Source organism: Teleopsis dalmanni, chromosome 2, assembly GCF_002237135.1.
Source record: "Teleopsis dalmanni isolate 2A chromosome 2, ASM223713v2, whole genome shotgun sequence".
In the NCBI taxonomy this organism is placed as follows: domain Eukaryota; kingdom Metazoa; phylum Arthropoda; class Insecta; order Diptera; family Diopsidae; genus Teleopsis; species Teleopsis dalmanni.
The window spans coordinates 76,644,972-76,660,979 of record NC_051847.1 but is presented as its reverse complement, the minus strand read 5'-3'; the positions used below and the strand labels follow the sequence as shown (position 1 = coordinate 76,660,979).

Below are 16,008 nucleotides of genomic sequence, written 5' to 3'. Positions count from 1 at the left end.
AAAAGAAACTAAAAGTTGAAAGGGTTCGAATAGAAATTAAAAGACAACAACAAAAATTTAGTTAATTTATTAAAATTTAGCTGACCATACAATGCTGTTTCGGGTATTGCCAAGTACTCATCATCACTGGTCTTAGAAAATATTCAAATTTTTTAATTGGCTTATAGTCCGTATATAATTTGTTTGGACTGCAAGTGAATGGCTTAAAACTCGTCCCTGTCAAATTAGAATATTTATTATTATTTATTATTGATTCGAAAAATAATAATAAATATAGCACTTGTAAAAACTATAAAATTTTTACTAAAATCTATAATTTATTTCAATCAGTTTAATAATTCCTACTCTTCGTCTTTCTCACTCTTCCATTATTCTATTCTGTACAATTCTTTTTATTTATAAATTAAAAATGTTAGATGTCTGCATTCTGTAGAGAAACTTCGTATACGGTACTGGATATGATATCACAAGAACAGCTCCTAATAGAATACGATTTAAATCGATGGTGGAGGCCTTATGATCCAAAAGGAATTCAGGAAATCATAGTAGTATGTTAGTACTGCATTGCAACCATTTCATACACATTCACCTAAAAAAACTATAGCTGCAGTTAGGGAATTAAAATATTATTACTGCAACAACCTGCATTGCACCAGAGATGGCACTCTATATAATAAGTAAAGCATTATTTAAAAAGTAAAAGCAATACACTTAAAAATTTCCGCAAACTCATTGAACACAATAATATTTTCCAATACTTTTTAAATACTTAAACTCCATATAGAGATAATAATAATACGTATATTACTTAAACTTCGATACTTGTAAATATAATCAGAATTAATATTAGTCTTTAAATATTTATTAAGAAATTTAAAAAAAAAAAGAACATAATGCTTACAACCACTTTTCGAAAACAACAACCTTAGTGTGAAGAACAGAAAGCTGATCTATAGCCAGATAATTAGACCAGCACTACTTTATGGGTGTGTCGCGTATAGCAAAGCTGCCGACTCTACTATCCAAAAGTTACAAGTTGCTCAAAGTCAGGCACTCCGAAAGCTCTTCAAAATGCCATGGTACATTCGCACTACATTCGCACATGGTACATGCTAAGAGACCTTAGAATAGATCCAGTCAAAAAATATATAAGGAACAGAGCTCTGAAGCTATATGCGAAAACCGACAAGATGCCCTAATTAGCACTATTTTATCTCAGAGTAATCACTAACCGCATTGAGCAGTACGCAGATCTTAATAATCACGAAGATTATGAGGAATACTCAAATTAGTTAGTGAGATGGGTGGGACTCTGCAGAAACCCCACAGCCATCATGGAATAAAAGTGCCCAGATGCACTAACTCGGAAAAGGCTCAACATAACATAACTTAGGAATTTTATTATGTAAATATATGCAATTTATTTATTTTATTACTTGCAGTGTATTTATTTTATTACTTGCAATTTATTTATTACTTTGATTTGGATTGTATGATGAAGACCAAGTGCTTATCTAGAATATTACATTACAAAGTGTTTGATGTACATATAGTAAACGCCTACCATTATGAACTAATTCAGGTAGTTCTTATGTATATACATACAGTAAGAGCCCACAATTAAGGACCAATTCAAGTAATACTAATTTTCGCAGGTTATAAACAAACAATTAAAAAATGTTATTTCTATTTAAATTTTTTATGCAATTAGAACCGGAACGAATTTACACAAATTGAGTTTATTACCTCCAATTTGATTGAAATCTTTTTTTATGCGTTCCTCGAAAAGAAGAAAAAGACCCGTACCTCAGGACACCAAATTTAAATTTTTTTTTAGAAGTCAATGGCAGATGAGGTTTTGAACATATGTATTTTTAACTTATTATTAAAAATCATGTCTTAGGCTCTTTAAGTATGTATGTACTAATTAAAGTTAATTAAATTTTAAAGATAATTGATTAAACATAGTCAAGGAAACTTTAATTGTTTATAGTAAAATAATAATATTTAACCTTAGTTTAAATTATAAAAGAATTTTTTTTATTTGAATTTATAAATAGATATATTATAGATATTATATATATATAATAGAATATATATATATAATATTATAATATATAATAGATACATTATATATTGATTTTTAATGTCAGTTTTGAAAAAGAAACTAAATTCCTATTATTTATTTAATTAAATAATAGGCTATGAATGCACTCTGACCTAAAAGATCTATTATACGCTTAAAAACCGAACTAAAACAATTCTTAACTATTTATTAATCTCGTAATTGCTGTGGGCTTAATTTTACCTATTTGATTTGGAGCTAAGTTCCTGCTTCCAAGGTAGTAAAATCTACGTCTTGCTGCCGCTGGGCAGTTGCATTAAATATATTCTGATGTTTCCTTTCTACTGCACCTATATTCTTCATGTGTTGATTGAGTCTACAGTGTCCTGTAAAAAGTTCAATGTAGATTTTCATAACGTTTTTGCTAAAATTAAAAGTAGCGTCAACTTTGATGTGTTCAGGATCAATGAATCTTCTTGACTGCCGCATGCCTGTTTGAGCTCTCCAGTATTCAAGTAGATTTTGTTTTTGTTCCCGTTAACATAATAATTTATTTGTGTAGTTATTTATTACCCCGCAGAAGAGCTCTGTACCAATGAAGGGAGTACATGCACCCTTCTCTGCTAGGAATTACATAAGAGTCACATAGTTCTTCGATGCTAAAGTATTGAAAAGTTGGATTCATTCCCAAACCAACTTTGAAACTAAATTGTGAATATACACAATTGTAAATATGTATATTATTAAATGAGAAAGCCATAAAAGTTTCTAAAAATAATACCAATTTAAAATGATTAAATTAATCACATCATATACCCCACATCAAACAAAAGCACATCAAAAAAACGATATATCCGTTAAATGAGATTGCAAAAAATATATTTCATAAGCAGCACATATAGATAGAGGTGTGTCTTTATTTCTTAAAAATATAGATTTTAAAATTAATTTGAAAAGAACTAATTTTTAACAATATCAACTTTTTCAATAGTAAACCTACCTTTTGAAAATCTCTTTATTATTTCAATCACTTTTTGGTATCACAATTCATTAGATTGCCTACATATTCACTTAAGGATTTGTGCTTCTTACCTTGTAGCACCAAAAACGTAGAAGTCCTTTTATGTACAAAAATAATGAAATATAAAAATTTAATTTGGTTAATTATTTAACAAGTAGGTACTGAAAAGCATTACCGTTCCATTAACGAGTCTCTCACTTGATTTATTTTCTTTGAAGTAAAACCTGCTGCCCACATCGTTAGTGCTGATGTTATTAATAAATTTAGAACCCAAATCTGTAAACCCAATTCGTGTCGCAATTGGGTTCACCAATTTTTTTAGTAAATTTTTTCCATTACATTTTCTTGCAAGTTAAAAAAAAATTGTATTCAATTTATCATTTATAAAGGTCAAGTGTACACTGGCAATTTGTTCCATTAACATTTTTTTGACTGAAAGCAAAGTTTTTCTTCTTTCGTTAGTCCCATTTCTTAACGTTAGCCACTTTGTTGGCTACTTCTTAGTATACTAAACCCTTTTAGTAGGAATATTTTAAACAACAAAGTTTTAGGACTTTTACAATTCAATTATATTTTGCCTTTTACCTTTTTAAGAATTTCGTGTTTTACTGCTAGTTTTTATTTTGGCCTGAAGTGCCTTTTTATATATAGTCTCACTTGTTTAAACTTTAAAAGTACTTATAAAGTTCAACAATTTACAGAAAAATCCATTGCTTTAAGATAATGTCGAGTTAAAGCTTTAGGGGAAAAAAAACATTTTAACTTTTAAAAAATTTAATGTAGACAGGATAAATCAATTCAACGCAAGCAATTAAAAAATTTTGACTTTAATTTTAAATAGCAATTTTTAATAAAATTAAGAAGTGCCATAAAAGTCACAAATAATTAAATTTAAAATTAAATTATATAAAAATTTTAAGTTGTGGAAAATATAAGATGAGATGATGCAACAAGTCACGTATACTGACAAACTGCACAACGGAAGCATTTAGAAAAGTAAACTTTCACAATATAAAATTCTTTATTTCCCTGTTGGTTTTGGAAACATCCTTAAAATGCAGCAAAGTCCATTTCACGCTCGCTTGGTCATTTCATGCTTGGTGCTCTTAGCTTCGTTTAAGAATAATAACTTTCATCTCAAAAGTGCTTTTAAATTTAAAAATACAAAGACATTGCATCGCTTGCATGAGGACAGACACAGGCACAGAAAGAGAAGAATTTCGCAACGACATTATAGTAGTGTCTATAGTAGTATACTACGGATTTATATCTTCATATAGTTTTATTATTATATCATGCCTTCAACAGTTTTGTTGACACTGAAAGGACTATAATAATAGAGATAACAAACAAATAAATTTCACTGGAAGTTGCATTTGTAAATTGTTTTTAAGAAAAATAATAAAAAAAATCAGAATTACAACGGAAAAGTTTTATACCTATAAGGGTTTTGATTGATCTGCTAAGTCTATAAAATTTATAACTGCCAACAGCTATTTTCCTTCATTTTGTTATCAGTTTTTTATGTTTATACAATATATTAAGTCACATACCTTAAGTCACCATAATTCTTGAAAAAACAAAACAAAAAGGTTCTAGAGAAAGTTGGAGAACATACCACAAAATACTATAGAACAGCACGTCTTGTCTCATACAGTAACTTCAATGACAAAACTAATAAAATTATTAAATAACATAAAATAATAAAACAGGTATGCATATATATAGCATATTTTCTCCATAAATACACATACAATGGTTCAATGGAATTTTAAAAATTTAGTTTAAATTTTTATTCTAGAACAATAAAACTGACAGATTTTAAATAACACTATTATAATAATACTTATATGTATGTAATTATCATCGTCATCAATTCCTGTATATCCAATTGAAACATAGGGACACAAAAAACAAAAAAGAAGTGTATTAAGATTCAATCAAATTAAGGAAATTCAGTTCAATGCTCTATTCTTCAACTGTTAAGAGATTGATTTTAATTAAAACTATTATAAGAATATAGTACACTATCTGCAAATATGAATAAATTTGCTTTATATTTTGTTTTTTGTTTTTATTTGTTTATATAATAACATTATATTTATTATGTTTATTTATTCAAAACAATTTTCTTTAAGTATTATGACATACCTGCTGCTCTTTCTGGTCATTAGTGTATAGAAACCCACGCAGAGAAACTGCGCATTCCCCATAATCCTCACTGCAGAAGTTATGAAAACCCGCAAGAAAAAAAAACCATAGTGCATTTTCTTTGTAAATGCCCGACTTTGGCATCCAAAAGCTATAGGTTCTTAAGCAGTTACTTCTTTGACAGTTTATCAGACTGTTCATCGGTGAAGACGAAAGACCTATTAAATGATCTAAATTCGACGGGATGGATTTAGTCTCTACTCTTCTATATTAGGGTTTTTACGAGGAATGTGGTAGCAAAACGGTGCCAAATCGCTAATTGAGATAGAGACTAAGTTATGGAAGTTCTCTAATGGCTTACCACTGCAACCAACCAACCATTATAATATACATGATATTTCATAGAAATTTTAACCTTTCTTTAACATATTCTGAGATGCTACAGGAGCAACTACATTGTACATACTACCACTATTACCTGCGATATAATACCTATAGAATATAGTAAATATTCAATTGTTTTACTATTTAATATATTACTTTAGTTTTTCTTTTGTAATTATATGACATATGAGGTAACGTTTAAGGAATACTAAGTACAAAAATATGATTCAAATATATTTCTAGGCGTCATAGGTGTAACCAAGAAGAGAACAAAAGATGTCAATGAACAATTTTAATAAAAACGGAAAAATAAAAAAAATTGGAATGATATTATATTTATTAAAAAAAAAAATAATCATTGATGCACAGCACTACCTACACATTAACATGGCCATATTGGTGCACACCGATAAATAACGAAGATAAATAATGAAGACTGACATATTAACACTTTGGAGAACTGGCTGTCAGAAATTGTTCCAATAAATTTATATGATTACCGGCGCTCGGCAGAAAAACAACAGAATACCAGTTTGGATAAATCCAGGCTTATCCATATGCAGACCTAAACCTATAGGTACCACATCTTTTAGTTTAATTAAAGATTTCTGGCTGATGATAATACGTCCAACCTCTCAAAATAGCACTCTTAGCTAATCAAGAAGCACTCGATACATCTTTCCGTGTATCTATTTATTATGCAAATATTTAAAAAATATTACAGAATTAGTATAATTAGTATATAGAATTATAATATAATAGAATTTTATAAAATAATAGATTATTATAATTATAATAGAATATTTATACCAGAAACTTTATAGTTTAAAGCATGTACTAAATATACGTAAGGAACGAAATTAACACTTTGAATTCATATTCGGGTTTAACCATAATTCCATAATTTCTTCCACATTGTTCAATATTTTTCAGCCCGTCAACATGTTTTACTATGGTATTACATAAAACTAATTAATCAAAAATATCGGAGTGCATTTTTACAAATACTTTTATCAAAATTAAATTATGCATAAATAATAATTGACATAAAAAGGATTGATATGCGTTGCGGAAAAATTTTGAAGCCCAAGTTGACCCTTGTCAAATAACATTGGGCATTTGTAAGCATATTTTTTAATACAAAAGCTTATCTACATCAATTTTATGCTCATAATTTAATATAACTTCTAGTGGTTTATCAAATTATAGTGAATGAACTTATTACATATCGTATTCAATAATAATGAAATTATTTTTTTTTATAAAGCAAAAGCCTAAAGAATGTTATCCTCACAATACTATACGAGAACTTTTCATATAGAATACTTTTTTTTAGTAAAATACTTTTTTTATATTCAATACGAATTCAATATTAAAACTAAGCATAATTGGAATTCTAGATAATTTGTTCACCATCTGCCTTAATATAAATTAATAAATGGAATGCCATTTACTACAGTTAAATTCCTCTAAGCAAAAACAACTCAAGAACTCATTTCTTATGTAGAATTGATAAAGCAGACATAACACAACTCAAATTTGATCATAGATGAAGGACAATGAAAATGAACTACAACAGCAAAAATATTTATAACATCTCTGTTGAATGTATAACAATTCGATTTTAGCAAAATAATATACATACAATTTAATAAAAATAAATAATATGTTTTAATGTTCATGTTTTCTTCCCAAGAGTGACGCGTCTTAAGACGAAAAGAAACCATTTAAAAGATAGAAGGGTTCGATTTGAAATGAAAAAACATGTGGCATTGAGACCGTCGGGTACATTGTGCACCCTTCTAAGTTTAAAACAGGTCTCTAAGCACTATTGTGTCAAGCAATACTTTACAGAGTTTTATTGCCTCTTCCGTAAGAAGGCGATATTTAACTTCGTAAGGCGATATTTTACTTTACAGTGCCCTGTTAGGATTACTGTGATGATTTTAAGTTTTTCTTTTGATAGGTTCACACAATCCTGGTATCTGTTATTTTTATAGGTACCAATAAGTGATTTGAATTGTGTTAATCCTGATGTATTATCCTAATATTCCTTGTTATTCTAGTTTTCTAATTTTATGAGAGAAAAATGTAGTTAATTTAATGAAATTTGACTGACCATACTACGCCGTTTCGAGTATTTTTAAATTAGTTTATAATCCACGTGTAATTTGTTTGGACTGCAAGTGCCAGGCTTAGAACTCGTGAATGTCTAATTAGATGCAATGACGATAAGAAATATAAGAAAAAACAAGAGCAATTAAAATTAAATGTTTTTCAATACCAAAATACAGATAGAAAAAATCTGCAACATATTGTATAAGACGAGTAGAATATTATGGTCAAGATGCAGTCCTAGTATACTCGTATTAACAGTATATTAAACTCATGACATGTGTGAGTCTCTCAATATAATTATAGTACTGTCTCACCTTCAACCAGCCAGAAGAAAAAGGATCCTGCTTCAATTCTCTCTATATATATATTTATGTATATCTAAGATATAAACTTAAGCGTACCTCATATAATCTATACTTTAAACCGATGACCAAAGTCACAAAAGTTCTTTCATGATTCTTGCTGTCCCAGATGCAACCAGCTAAAAGTAAAACAAACCTATTTTTCATTCTCTCTTGCAGACATTTTTCTTGTCTTGCTCTTTAGAAAACAGAGAACAGTCATCCTAGCTAAACCGAGCTTTAGTAATCTCAGGGAACGAGTGTAACTAAACATGAACAATCTACAGAGCTTCTATTGATATGGACTCTGTATTTAATTTAACCGAGTTATCTATATAAATCGCCAATCAAACTGTTGGTTATAAGAATGTGTCATTAAAACGTTGGGAGAGCTCTAATTAAATTCACCATATCAGCCTAGATTTAGCACTTGCAAACAATATAAAAAACCGGAGAATGACGATTCGTCAATAAATATAAATTATGCTTAATCTTTTCATAATCTTTTTATTTTGTAAGTTATAAATTTTAATTAATTTTTGAATTAAATTAAATATTCTGCATTCACCAAAGAAGAGCTTACATTTTTTTTCTAATACATATATGCACTTTCAATCGTCATGATATAGCAACCTAACTAAATCCTTTTGAAAATGAACTAAAAGAAATGAACGTCGTGAAACATCACTCTGTTTGTTATATTGCGCTTCTACATCGGGATAGTCCTTTATAAAATTTCTATATCTTTCCAATTCATTCTCCAAATGTTCCTTATTCCGTTGAGTACTTTCTCCTTTTAATTCGGCCGATATAGCTCCAAGCAGATTAATTATATTAGTTGTCCATTCTGGATCTTCACTTATTTTATTAATTTTTTTTACTATATGTTCTTTTATCGATTTCTCAAGAGTCTTCATATCCAATTCATGTAAAGCAGCAATAACATTTTGTTGTGATGATTCACGGGTAAATGCGGAACTACTTCCTATTAAAAAATTTAACATAGTTTATGTAATAATACTACCGTTTAAAATGTATTGCATTCTTACCTTCACTTCGCATTTCTTTATTAAAATCATTCTCATTTTTCATATGTTCAAAATAATCACGGGATAATTTGCCTTCGGGAGGTTTTACCAAAAATGGACCCGACAGTGTTTCCTTGTTAACACATTGTACAAAATTCCACATGTACTTATTACGAAGGAGTTGGTCCTCAACATGTTCACAATAATACCCACATAGTTTCTCCATCCATAAACGTGCAAGTAACCGGTTTCTCGTATTGTCTAAAAACAAATCGTCCGGATTTTTGCAAGATTCCAAGTATTTCATGAACTGCTTCATGAGGTGAGGATTGCAGGTCTCCATGGTGAATTTAATTTTATGGAATTATTTATGAATTTTAATAGCCAAATAGAAACATTGCCTCAAATAATTATCATTTTTCAAATTATTTAATATAAACATTATTTGTTAGAAATAAAAATTTTTTTTTACATTTTCAAAAAAAGTTTTAAAAAAATTAAAAATAAACTTTTCAAAATATAATTTACTTGTCATCTTTAAAAATATCTATTAAATCGAATCGATTTGAAATTATATGGCAACACCTACTATAACTCTATTATTATTTAATATGTTACCTATGTTTAATTAAAATAATTTTATTTATTATCGCAAAAATTTTAATTTCATCTTCATTTCAGCGAAATTAAGTTGTTTTTTCCATACAAAATTCAGTTTTCAGGTTAGAACGAAATTAAGGAAAATGGACTTAATTTCGTTAAAAACGAAGGCTGATATTCCAAATGCAACTATTCGTGAGATAAATTTTAAGCAAGAGATAAAGTTGAGATAATCACATATTAGTTAAATTGACCAAATAATTTCGTTATTTACAAATTTAAGTTCATGTGATAAAGAAGTTATGAAAACCTTCATATGGTATGGTGGAGCCAACATAATGCGTCGAGTAAGAATATTTTGATCTGAGATTTAATTAAAATTATTTTTCTAAGTATTGCACTTGCTGTATTAAAATAGTATTAGATATATTCACGATCTGGAAAAACGAGCTCGGAGAATCAAGTAACAAGGTTACACTATAAAATGCCACTAACAAGATACATAAATTCGAAATGAGTTTTGTTGATGTCTAATATTACCACAATATACGTATACCAGATCGTTTAAGACCGTTATCATAATAATAATTAACTCTCATATATTAAGGTTATATGAACTACAAGACGTGTTTATCGAGACTTTAAATAGTTAAAATAACTTCATTTTTTTTTACACCTATTAAGTCTGCATAGAAGCCTTTATAAACTCAAAGGTGAGTTTGTTTTCTTAAATAACAAAGTTAAACTATATGTTAGTTATAAACCAACGTTAGTAACTAATAACTACTTATAAAAACTAATATAAGATAAAATGTACTAATAGCACACTACTAATAGTGTGTTAATAATAACTAAGCAGAGAACTTGATATTATTACTTAAAATCAAAAAATTATGTTTGAATTAATTGAATTTCATAAAGAGTTTTTTTTCGAAAAGTAGTGAAATACAACAACAAAAATTCATTTTATATTATTTTAATTAATTGAATTTTTGGCTGACCATGCAGCTGTTTATAGTATTACCAAATACCAATCATCAGTAATCTTGGAAATAATTCTTGTATTTAATTATTCGTAAATAATTTTTTAAGACTGCAAGTACCAGCAATCAAACTCATGCCCTGCCAAATTTGAAGCACAAAGTCAGCGTATTTTAACCAACTAACACAAGGCCGTACTTGCCTTGACATTTTTCTGGAGTTTTGTTACTTTGCTGTGAAAGTTTTATTAACAAATTCACTTGCTGTGTTTATATTAGAACGATGGTTTATAGAAGTCATATACCAACTGTAGAATAATTGAATTAATTAATCATATTTTTATTCTTTTTAATTGTTAAGTTTCAATATTATTCTGTATGTGGAGCGATTATTTGTTATTGAATTTCTAAATTGTTTTATTGTTGAGATAATAATTTTAATTTTCTTACTATTACTAATTCTTATTTTTTTTTTCAACAAACAAATCGCACACCACGTACAAGCAGAATATTATAAGAACGACAAATATTGTTCTTAATATTATATTTACTTCATATGATGTTGTCATAATTTGTTTAAATGAAGAATATCCATTCCCATATATTTTATTTTAATATTAGTATTTTTATTTAAGAAGCTGAAACTGCAGTCTCTCTCAAAGTAAAATACAAACCAATTAAATTAAATAATGTAAAACTACATGCCGTATGAGCGTCATCCGCAGATGTGAGAGTTATTTACCCGATTGTCCTTACCTTGAATCAATCAATGTATTTTTAGATATAATCCCCTTATAGCAATTATATTAACAATTGTTGAACATAAAGTGCTTATTTATTTTTTCTAACACTTATCAGATAACACATAATGTGTACTAGCCAGTGATTACAATTAAAAATAGAATTGACAAACACTAATCATATATGTACTAGACAATTCTTAGGTGTATAACTGCCTCTTAAACCCACCTATGCGTACGGATGATGTAATTCGAAAGGAAATGCAATTCGAAACGAAGGATAGTAGAATTGCTAGTGCAATATTTTATTCTGGTACCTTGACAGGTTAATGCGTTTTGTACTTCGTTTCACTTGGCAGTGTACACAGCCATTAAATGGGATTTATCACCAACATTGGTTTTTGTGCTTTGATTTGATCATGAATTATTTTAAGATACATTACAATACTTAGTTTATTTATTTTTGCAATTTTAAGGAAACTTAAATTTAGAAGGTGAAAGGTAAATCGGTATGTGCATAAAATAAATATACTTAAAAATATTATAGATATTTTTAAGTTTGCAAAATCGTTCATAAAACACCGTCAGCGCTATATATATAAAAAATTCATTTAAAATAAAAGATTTTTAATATATTTGTGGTATTAACATTATTTTTTAATGCCTGACTTAATCCATCTATCTAATTTTGAATGGTTACTATTTAACTAAAACTGATCCTGAAGCAATTATAGAAGCGCTGCCTTTCAAATCTTGTGCCTAACAGTGGAAACACAGTCATTAGTTAGTGAAAATGGTTTTATTGTTTTTCGAATTTATTAATTTCTTATCATCGAATGGATAATACTGAATAATAAAGTCCATAATGATCAATACATTTTTGCATTGGATTGCACCAATTTTTGAAGCACTTTGAAGTTAATACACTGAAGATGGTATCTCCAAAACCTGGGTTCTGAATGTCTCAATAGCATGTTCGGGCGTAAAAGAACATTAGCCACGCATTTTTTCTTGATATTTGCTAACAAGAAGAAGTCATTTCGTACCAAACCTGGACTATAGAGTGGATGATCCATCAATTCGACATTTTGAGTGCTCAAAATCTGTTTTGTTTGAGCTGATGTGTGGCAGCTCGCATTGTCATGGTGGAAGCTGAACTTCTTTCGGTTGATTTTCCGCAATGTTCCTCAATACCCAATACATAATTTATAATTCTATATTAATATATATAATATATAATTATATTAGCCATTAGTCTAAAATAAAAAAGTCTATATATACAAAATAAAATCTGCAGCAAATGGAATATGGTTTTAAAATTATCTGTTTCCGGATTATTTAAATCTATTTACAGTTAAAATATAAATATTAATTTAGCTGTTTCTAATGGTTCAAACCATTCAAAAAATACTTTATATTAAATAAAAGAAAAAGCATTGATGAGGCGCAAAAAAAGGTACAAAAGGTGCAAAAGAAATATAATTTTTATTTATAAAATATAAATATTATATTTTTATTTTATTTTTAAAAAATGAAATTTAGTTTAACCGGGCACAGAGCCAGTTTTTTAATAACTCAAACTGTTAATAACTGACACTTACTAATTTATTGTTAAAATTTTTGTTTATATTTTGAACAATTATCTTTACTGTTTATAAAAAAACAAAACAAATTATTAAACTAACATGTATTATTTATATTTTATTTATAAAAATAGAAAAAGAAAAGTAAACAACATTAAGTACCATTAACGTTTTCTATAATTTAACTTTCTCCATTTAACATATTACGCATTTTTTAGCGAGAATGCATCTGTCTTTGTTACATGAGGTTACGATTTTTTTGACTAGAGGAGGCAGACAGGTCTACACCTTTTTTTATCGTAAAGCATTGTATAAGTCCTGTAATTTTTTCCTTAAAGTTCCAGTAAGTCCTCTTTGCCGAAACCTTATTAGTTCCCGAGTTGACTTGCACGGATTTAAATATAGTCTTCATCTTTCTAATCACTCGTTGACGTCAATTTACATATACTTGCCATTATATTTGAGTGCCTAGATATGATTGCTTTATTGTCGGCGAATAGATATTTCTGCAAAGACGGGCAACTCAACTATACAAATACTATGTAGAATTAATATAAAAACCCTGTTTTATAGAACACAGGAGTGATTTGATGTGTCCTCATTTACTTAAATTACAAATTGACAAATTTTTGTACAACACTTAAGGACAACATAATATGGATAGGGTCATACCTTTTTCACTCCATATATAGTAGTTAATCATTACAGATTTTATTCACGGCTTGTGTAATATCTACGAATTTAATAATTATGAACTACAAATAGTTCTGTATACTCTATACATTTATGTAATAGCTTCTAAATAGCAATCAATATAAACTCTTCCAAAGTAAGAAGAACTATAAAGTGAGTTCATATTTTATTCAAAAGTACTATAGTAAAAAATAAATATTTCTAGTAGTGCATATCATGATTATTATTATTGAATAATACAGTCAGATTCCAATTATACAAAAAAATAGAAAGTTGACAACAAACACTTTTCTATTTTTCTATGTATTATCTTTCATTTCAATACAATAACTTCATCAATATCTTTATTGCTTTAATTAACGAAGACCAGATACACTAATTGATCCACTGACCAGTAAGGCAAAATGGTTAAAATCATAATGGCCTAGCAAAACGTGTATCTTGATATAAATTTACTAACACAATAACCTAGACTTAAAAAAATTAAATAACCTAAACCAATCCCAGTCTGATTCCTACAGAAAAGTAGTTCAGTTCAGATAAAAACTTACCGTTAAAGTTGTCATTAAAGAACTCAAACCATTTAGATCTACAAGTTCTACAAATTCAATTCATATAATTGTAAAATATTTTTGGCTGAATTATAAGTACAATTTATACTTATACTTCCTGCAGGGTCTAGAGTTTCGTAGTTACAATACATTATAAATTGGATGAAATCTATTTATAGTTAAAGAGAGAACACCAGCTTTTTGCAAGCCAAAAAATTTATCACCAGGGACAATGAAATATTACTCGGCTCCCTAATAATTTATTATTTGAATTATTATACTCCTAAGAGCGCATATTACTTGTATTTAACTTGGAAAATACCAATACAATCCTTGTCGTCCTCAATGCCATATGGAAGTTGTGCTACAAGCATAGTGCATACAGGGCTATCAACAGAACTAAGTTTAGGATATATACAGAACGTGGCATCTGTCATGTAAAGTAAGCCCGCCACTGAAAGACGTAGTGCGTATAGATATGAGTATATCCACAGAAGGCAAATCGGATTGTAAACAGAACTTGGCGCCCTAGATATATTCAAAACGGCTTTCTTAGCTTATTGAGGAGGATTTGTTCCAGATATCCATATAAGATCAAAAAGATTCTCAATTTAGTTTTACCCATACAAAAAAATATTCAATAATAACAACCCTAATAGAATTATGTACCCTGAGTATATACCTTCAAATTCTTTAAGTTATTAAACGGCTGTTAAAAAAGAAAATAGTGCCAGCTGCATGAAGAAAAATACTGCAAATTTTTCCACTTCTACGAAATTTTATAATTTATATGTAATCTAAGAAGGAGTCATTAGTATTTCTATAAGATCTGTTAGGTAAACAAATCTAATTATGTTTACAATGTCCAAATTTAAACTTATGTAGCAGGTAGGTACATATTTGAGAAAAGGATTCACATATCATTGTCCATGCATAAACATATTTACTATATATTTGTTTTTTATCTGGTATTTCGTGACCTCGTACAAAACAGGTAGCGCGAGTACAATAAATGAATTATGCTTTAATTATAAAAAACCATATTTTCCTAGATCATTTCTCAGAATTTTTAATTGATTTGCAGTTTTCTCTCATAAATTTTCATATAAATATGTTAGATTTTCTCATATGACATCATTCAAAAAGTGACAATTGAAGAATAAAGACTATTCTAATCGAAATAGATCTAGTTTCATAAAAATCTAATTTATAAGATATAATCTTTCGTTCCTGAATTTCAATTTACTCGTATTGCTTTGCAAAATGGATCTTACTGCATTACCAAAAGATGTATTACATGTACTATTCGACAAAATGAACAGCCAGGACCTGAATGCTCTTCGCGAATCGAGTTCTAAAATGCTATTACATGTAGATGACTACATCCGTCATAAATGTTTGGTGAAAATAACTAAAGAAAAAAGCATAACTGGACTATATACCGGCCCGTTTGAAACATTCTACGAAGCTTTGGACAAAATTGTTGGAAAGAAGAAAATGCATGGATTCATATTAAATGTTGTTACTATAAAGGATGGAAAATTAAATTTTGATAATTATCTACACATCAAAAATATTCTCCAAGTGCTTAAATATAATATATGCAACAAGAACATTAAACTAAAAGGCAGAAACCGTGACCAACGCTTGTGTTTTGACAAGACAGCATGTCACATTCGTGCTGAACTTATGGCTAAAACTAATGATGAATTAGAAGTTATCACCATTTTTACTGAGTTTAGAAACTTACCGT

General features: G+C 28.4%; 1 protein-coding gene across 1 annotated transcript; it reads right to left on the bottom strand.

Moving 5' to 3' along the window:
• Positions 1 to 8,620: 8,620 nt before the first annotated feature.
• On the bottom strand, positions 8,621 to 9,543 carry LOC119682919. Its single transcript, XM_038096468.1, has 2 exons — positions 9,130 to 9,543; positions 8,621 to 9,065 (listed from the first exon to the last, which is right to left on the bottom strand). The coding sequence occupies exons 1-2, from the start codon at positions 9,449 to 9,451 to the stop codon at positions 8,692 to 8,694; spliced, it is 696 nt and encodes a 231-aa protein (XP_037952396.1). The 5' UTR covers positions 9,452 to 9,543; the 3' UTR covers positions 8,621 to 8,691.
• Between the last annotated feature and the right edge of the window lie 6,465 nt (positions 9,544 to 16,008).

Coding starts and splice junctions, on each gene's coding strand:
- LOC119682919 (XM_038096468.1), bottom strand. CDS start 9,451: ATGGAGACCTGCAATCCTCACCTCATGAAGCAGTTCATGAAATACTTG. Junction 9,066..9,129: donor TAAAGAAATGCGAAGTGAAG/GTAAGAATGCAA, acceptor ATTTTTTAATAG/GAAGTAGTTCCGCATTTACC.